The 7,480-nt window shown below is 45.6% G+C and overlaps 1 protein-coding gene across 2 annotated transcripts in view; it reads right to left on the bottom strand.

The window, feature by feature from the left end:
* Window positions 1–7,480, bottom strand: part of VWC2L (von Willebrand factor C domain containing 2 like) — a 50,370-nt gene that overhangs the window by 23,139 nt on the left and 19,751 nt on the right. Inside the window, exon 3 of one of the 2 annotated variants that reach the window (XM_051622935.1) lies at window positions 5,616–5,745. The exons of the other annotated variant lie outside the window; for it this stretch is intronic. Coding sequence (XP_051478895.1) covers window positions 5,616–5,745 — 130 coding nt within the window. The remainder of the gene's footprint in view (window positions 1–5,615; window positions 5,746–7,480) is intronic. 2 annotated transcript variants of the gene reach the window in all.

Genomic DNA, 7,480 nt, shown 5'->3' with positions numbered 1-7,480 from the left:
ATGGTCAATACTGGTTAACAACTTGCACTGTTAATCCATTACCTTCAGCTAAAAATACAATAAACAATTTGCATTTATATGGAGCTTTTTTGTCCCCCCAGATCCCAAAGGGTTTTGCAAAAGAAACAGATCACATTGCCCCCCTAAGCCAATATCTGGTTGTCTCCCTGATCCAGAAGAAACAGCCCTGTTCACTGACTGCATCACCAGCACCTCCTGCTGTGGCAGCTGGATCTTCCTGGGTTGGCCCCCAGGTGTTGTTCTAGGTGCAAAATTCTCTTAGGGACACGTGTAACACTCATTTGTTTGCTACAGGAAAGGCTGCCCTCAGCTTGGATGGGCTGGGAGAATCCCTGTGGATTTCTGGGCAAAACATGCTGTGTTAGAGAAGGAACAGGCTGGGGTAGGAATGCTTATTTCCAATTAACTCAAACAGAGAAATAATGAGCAGTTAAGTTTATATTCTCAGCAAATTAAGAGAAGCTTAGGTAAAATGTGGCTTTATAGGCATGAAAATAAATTATGATGTACTCGCTTTAGTGCTAATGCCCCCCAAACTGAAGACATTTGTTTGGAATTATTAATATTCATAGCATATTACAATAAATGCCCATAAAAGCTTTGCCTGAATCCACACTGTTTTACTGAGGTAAGATCCGTTGAAGGTCAAAGGGATCTTTTTCTTGTGTGTGGAGGGCAGGATCAGACTCTTTCCTTTGAAATCTGTATCAACTGTGATAATTTAAAACTTTAATTAAAGATTCAGTGACAGATTATCTAGAAAATGTCTTCCTGTTGCCCAGTATTTCATCACGAATGCCTCCCGAAGCCCACACTAATGTGAGCAAGCACACTTGCCAGGAAGTATTTCATTGTGGGCATGTTAGCTTTTTATCTGTCTTGTTGGCTAACAAATTCTTTTGTTGAGGGTTGGTGGCAACAAAAACTTCAGTTAGAAGCAAAACCAGACCCCAAACCAGAAACGTATCATGCTGCTTCAGTTCATCCCTCAAGACAAGGGAAGTGCCAAGGCAAAGGGTATTTTAGCAGTCGTGGTAATGTTTGTCTAAATGGGTGAAGGTGCCTTTCAGGTGCTTTGAGAAGAATTTCACATTTTAGAGTGGAAAAGTTAACAATTCTACTGTGGCATTTGTTGGAATTCTAAAATTAATTTCCCTGACACAGCTGTGCCACAAAATCCCACCCCCCTCCGATGATGAATTTCTGCTCACTGTTGAGATTATTTTTTGGAGACAATTCTACAGCAGCACTTTGTAAAATCAGGAGAACACAGGTTCTCCAGGAACCCTGTGCTGCCCTTTCCATGCCTCCACTCACCTCCAGCCTTTCCCTGAGCAGCTGCAAGGCTGCTAGTTTGAAATGACATCTGTTTTTAATTCCATGGAGCAGTAAACTGGGGATGGACACACCAATGGCATGAAGCTGAGCCCATTTAGAGCTAAAATCAGCATGGTGCCAACTCAGCATGGCATTGGAGGAAGGACCTCCAAGGCCACCAGGGTATGCCCTGCATCTGCTCACACCCACCAGAAAGGGCACATTGGGAATGGGTGGTTTTGGCTCTGACCAGTTAGCACTGGGGAAAGCAAAACCACAATGAAATTCCCCCTTTTGCTCACAGCAGTACTTGAAAGCTGTTCCGAGTTGACAAAGAGGAATTAATTGAATCTGGATCACAGATTAAACCAGATTAAGAGACACAAGTGACAATGCACTGGGGATCCCCATTCACCCCTGCCAGACCTCGTCCAAAAGGTTGAAGGGAAACTTAAAAGAGCAACCTTGCAGTGCTGTGTAAGGAAGGGCTTTAAAAAACCACATGTTCCACCAACAGTGAGGCTCAACCTGCAGCAGTGGATGGATGAATGGGGAGGGAGAAGCAGATGTTTTGAAATGAAGAGCTCATGATCAGGCAAGAAGACCTGTGGGGGTAAGAGCAGTGCTACACAGGCATGTCCACAGCCTTGGACACAGGAAGATGGGGGGGTCCTCATGGGGGATTTTTGCCTGGAAAGGCTTTGGCATAAGCAGAGGGGGTGGATGTACTTGCACTGCAGGAGAAGCTGGGGTCAGGAGGGATTGCACAGATGGTGGCAGCCATGAATTTCTCAGCAGTAGGTGAGTTTTAGATGCCACAGAGGAGAGGGCTCACAACAGCTGACACACTTTTTTTGTTGTTGTTTTTTTCTGGAGAAGCCAAAATGATGAGAAGCACCAACTCGGGGCCATAACTCTGCAGACTGTTGCTACCATGAAATGCAAAATCTAGTGACCTTTCATCTCCATGACAGAAAGGCTGAGCAGTACCTGGAGCCATCACCCTTTACACTCCGCTCTGACCAACTGGACGCTGCGACACGAAGGAAAAGGTGCCCTCTCTCTCCCTCACCCCCAAGTTTTAGCCTCCCAGTGAACCTGCCTGCTCCACATGCAATGGGGTACCCTGTGCTGAGCCAGTTTTGCACAAGCTCCACTGCATTTAGTGAAGCACAAGGGAACAATTCTGTTTCTTTTGACAGTAAGGAATAAATCTCCAAAGCCACTTGTTCAAACTGCTCTCAAACGATGGTAGAGGGAGAGAAATTGATATTGGCTTTTTATGAATCTTCAGGCCAGGTGTGTTGGAATCAACAGATTCTTGCATCAGTCTTGCTGCTTCACAACTCCTCTGCCCCTGGCAAGGCAGAATTAGAAAAGGCATGAAAATCTATCTGAATGTATCCAGAGGAAATTACTCTCCTTGTTAATGGCAGCAACAACTAAACAAGCAGGCAAGCCACCTTGCTAGCAGAGTGCAACAGATGAGGCAGGGATGTATTTTAACCCAAACCAAGGATCTCCCTTCTCAAAATTTTAAGAGCAACTTTTGCAATGAGGATTTGCACTACATGTCGCTCTGGGGATTATCTTTTTTTATTTCCCCCCCCCCAACAGCTGTATCCCTTGAGCTCGTCTGCATGTCTAAAATGATGACCACAGGGGCTGAGACCAAGCTAAACTCTTCTCATCACGCTGAGACATGGTGCTGTCACTGGCTGCACCACTTTGGCAGAAAGCAAAAACTACTGGATGGAAGGAAAAAAACCGAATACATTTTAAAAAGGGGGATTTTGGTCATTTAAGTGGGTCTGTCAGCTTGGGTTATCTTCATGCATTTGTGAAACTGAGCTTTAATTGAGTGGCTGCAGTGGAGAGCTGAAAGATAAAATCTTGGTCTCAGGAGGAACAGACAGCTCAAAGTGCTGTGATCCTCATTCATTAGGATGTGTCAGAGGGACTGGGAGAGGGACACAGCAATGCCTGTTACTCTTTCACAGGATTCCATAATGTCAGCTGGGGGCAAAGGGTGTGTGCCACTCTCAGAGCCATGTCCAAGAGCAGTAACAAAACCTCCACCTCAGATTCCCTGTGACAAATAGAGGCTGTCTTGCTTATCTACTCATTTCTATCGCTTTGTGAAAGATAAAGTAAAAATGACAAGCACTGGCCAACTATTAGTCATCCCAGGCTCCTGCAGCAGGAGAAGCACAGGTGGGGGTTTCACAAGTCATCCTGACAGCCAGGCTGGCACACACCAGGGAATCAGTTCTCCTCCACATATGCAGAGATGCTCCTGGATCCCAAGGAGCCCCCATGCTGCCTCTCCCCTTCATCTACCACGGGCTCAGAGCTGTGCTGCAAGCCCCAGCCTCCCTGGCCCCAGAGACCAGGATCCCCAAGGCATGCAGGCTGCTCTTAAGAGGGTGGTAAGAAACACTTCCCTGCCTAAAACAGGTTTCAGAGAACTTTGTATCTCTATGTCTCAATAGATGAATGAAGACAGGAATGGAGAAATTTGGAAAAACCACGGAGGAAGCCTCCTGGCTTCTCATAGACTGTCCCAATCTCTACACTGTGCCCTGGATTGTCCTTCTGTCCTCCTGTCCTTGCTCCCACCAGCAGGAGCTGCTGCTTTCCCTTTCCTCCTGGTTATCTGGGCACCCCGTCTGTTTTTGGAAGAAAGATGCTGCCCACTCCTGGTCACCAGGGATGGGGGGGACTGCAACACAGAAAGCCACCAATGCCCCAAAGCAGGGGGGGAGTCTGGTCCCCAAAGCAGGGGGGGAGTCTGGTCACTGGGGTTTAAGGTCACAGTGGTAAAGGGTTGGTGGGGAAATCCAGCAGCTTCTGGAGCTGCCTGAAACCAGCTTTTAGGCTGCACTCCTGGGAAGCCTGAATGATGCTCACAGGTTGGATTCATGGGATGTGAACCAGACGGGAAGGGATGGGGAAGTGCTGCCCCACTGCCAGTGAGGGGGATTCATGCATGTGCTGGGAGCACAAGGGCCAAACACACACCAGCCACCTTCCTTCAGGTGTCAATGGGTCAGAGCTACAGGGACAGGCCCAGCAGTGGCCAGTGCTGCCCCTCCCAGTCATCAACCCCAGACATCAACCTCGTTGAGCGTGATGGGAAACCTCACACCCAAGCACAGCAGATCATATGGTTAGTGCTGGTTACCATACATTTTCTCTGAAGATCAGCAGCAGCAACAGGAAAGCAATGACATTTCCTATGAACATTTTCTGCTTTTCAACAGAAACATAAAACTCTAAACGAAAGCATTGCAAAACATTTTTGAATAAAAATCACAACTTCAGGATTTCAAGTAGTATCTTTCATGCAATTTTCTTAACTTTTCCAAGCCCTTTAGTAAGAATATTTTGCGTTTCCAACTGTTTGCTTTTTCCCTGTCTTAAAGGGCAGAAAATGTGTTGAAAATGTTATTTCTTTGTAAACATTTTCATTTAGATCCAAAAGCAAACATTCCTCTTACCCAGCAGGGGTGATGTATGTAAGAGGAAATATATACATGAGTGGTGAATTTCTAAACACAGGAAGATGAGTCAAAGCAGCCATTCCTTACATGTTATGAAAGCCGTGAAGAGGTTTCTGTGAAGGCAGCTCACCTCTTACTCTGCCTTCATCTCCACATCAGGAGAAACGTACTTTTCCAGAGACATATGTGCATATGGGCTGAGGTACAAGACCAGGGAGACCTTGGAAACAGATTTATTTTCCCAAGAGGTACTTTCAGCCATCCAAAACCTTCCTTGAAAGTACTGCTGAATCCGACTGCAACGCATTAAATTGTTTCAGCAGGACAAGCAGGGCCAACTCTACACACACAGACTCCAGCACACAACCTACAATGCAACAGGCTGGGTGAACATCTCACTGGCCCCAGTGGGAGTTCTGACTTTGATTTCAGTGAATTTCCCCCTAGCATTAAGTATTAACTATTGGTTTCTTAATTTCGGGACAAAGACGCTCTCTTTTCGGATAGACTTGATTTCGTGCTAGACTAATTAGGAGACAAAAAGCAAAGACATGAAACAACTATCACAGATATTAGGACCCAATCCTATAAAGCCTTGCTCAAGCCAGCAGTCCCACCAGCTTCCAATGAGAAGGCACAGGCCAGGAGGGGCAGCCTGAAGCCCACAGGAGAAGTAACAGCCTGTGCCAACGGGAGCCAATCCCCTAGCGATGCAACAACACGTTCACGTTTCCTTGATATCTCTTTGTTAAAGCCAATACAGTACTTTCTTACCATTTTTGCAGACAGGACAACACTGCTCTGGTTCATAGACCGGGTTGACACACTCGGGGACGGCGCAGTCTGCTACAACACAGTGAACTTCATTGCTGGGCTCGCAGCGACACCATTCGCATGGCGAGGGCTAGGAACAAATCTCAGATTAGCCCGTTTCCTCCCGGAGCTCACAAGTTTGCAACATTTCTGTCTTGCCATAAGATAAACACAGCAGGGTTTCATACCCCTCGACTGCATGCGTTCAGCCTGGGCAATGCAAATTAACCTCTAGGACAACATAGCAACAGCTGAGACAGGCAACCAGAACATTAGGAGAACCAATGAGCATGATACCTTTTTTTTCTCAGAGAGGGTGTGTGTGGGTTTTTTTTTTTAGCTTTCGTGAGACTTCAGGTCTCTTCATCAAAAAGATCCAGCTGAAGGCACTAAGACACACCTCTGCTCTACCCATCTGTTGTTACCTTACATGTTTGCCCAGGGGACAGAGCAGAACTTTGGGAAGATCATCAGTGGTGGTTCACCCCAGGATGGGAGGACAGGGTGATTTTCCAGGTCATGCTCATATCTCATGCAGACCACCACTGCCAGCAAACCCCAAGCTGTCAGAAAAGTGCTGCTGGGGTGACCTGCCCATCTGCCAGTCTCTCAGTGTGCTTCCATTCTTGCTTTTCAGAGCAGAGGAGAACAGTGCTGTTCTTGGAGGGGCAAAACCATTTAATCCTGTGTTTGTGCAGCACCTGCCTTGGGGGTCTGTAAGCACTCCCATCCCTTAGATCTGGCCCTAGCCTCACTCCTGCCTATTTCAACAAGGTTTGTGAGCAACTGCCTCACAGAGAATATGTAGGTAATTAAGAGCTTGAATAATTCTGCTGAAGTCAGGGAGTTCTGAATTAAAGCACCCAGCTAAATGCTTTCGTTTCAGCTCCCATTAAGGCAACCAGGAGCCTCTCTCTACCTCCAAAGAGTAGAATGTTGTCACAGTCACCCTTTGAAAAGCTGTGGAAATCTGCTGAAAAATAGATCAGTGTTTTAAAGTTCCCAATGCCTTTATGTGTGTCCAACTGCGATGAAATAATGACAACAGAGATAAGCAAGGAGACTAAGAGGAGAATTTGAAAGGAAAATCACTTCCTTTCAGTACCTGTGGGTTCAACACGTAACTTCCAATTCCTCAGCAACAGTAGATCCATCATTAACAGTTGAATGAGTCAATGTGGGTATTGGGAAAAAAAAAAATATCTGCTTTCTGTGGCAAACTGCAGCAATGGGAATCCCTCCATATTAAAAAAGAGTGAGATGCAATGAAAGGAAAATTCATTCCCAAGTATGACAGGCCCCAGGGATGTGTCACTCATTTCTACAAGACAGACACAACCTGTGAGCCCTAGTGCTGGCAGGTAAAAAGCTTTTCAGTTCACCTTTAAGAAGGTCCGTATGTCTGGAGTCAAATAATTTCTTCTCAGGAAATTCAGTTCTACCTTAAAATGCACTAATTAAAGCTTTGCTTTGTCTCAGCATCTGCAGTCTATAATTCCCATCACCTCTCATTTGCTCACAGCTTTAGCAATTTAGATAAAATCAGAACTCCTTGAGCAAGGGAAGAAGTCTGTGGAGGTGGAATCCCTCTCTCTAATTATCTTTCCTCATTCAATCCTGCTTTGATTTCTGTCTGAAGCTCCAGGAATCTAAAGTGATTTGACTGACATTTCTTATTCAAGGCTATTTAATAAGAAGAAACAATACAGAAGAAAATAGACAGAACTATTTGCTGAGGGATCAATAAGAAAATTGCTGCTTTGTTTTCACTCATTTTAACTGCTAATTATATGGAGCAGTAGAACCAAATCGTGTGATTTGTGGAG

Source organism: Apus apus, chromosome 6, assembly GCF_020740795.1.
Source record: "Apus apus isolate bApuApu2 chromosome 6, bApuApu2.pri.cur, whole genome shotgun sequence".
Lineage (NCBI taxonomy): Eukaryota > Metazoa > Chordata > Aves > Apodiformes > Apodidae > Apus > Apus apus.
Note: the sequence above shows the minus strand (reverse complement) of the source record. Positions and strands in the feature narration are given on the sequence as shown.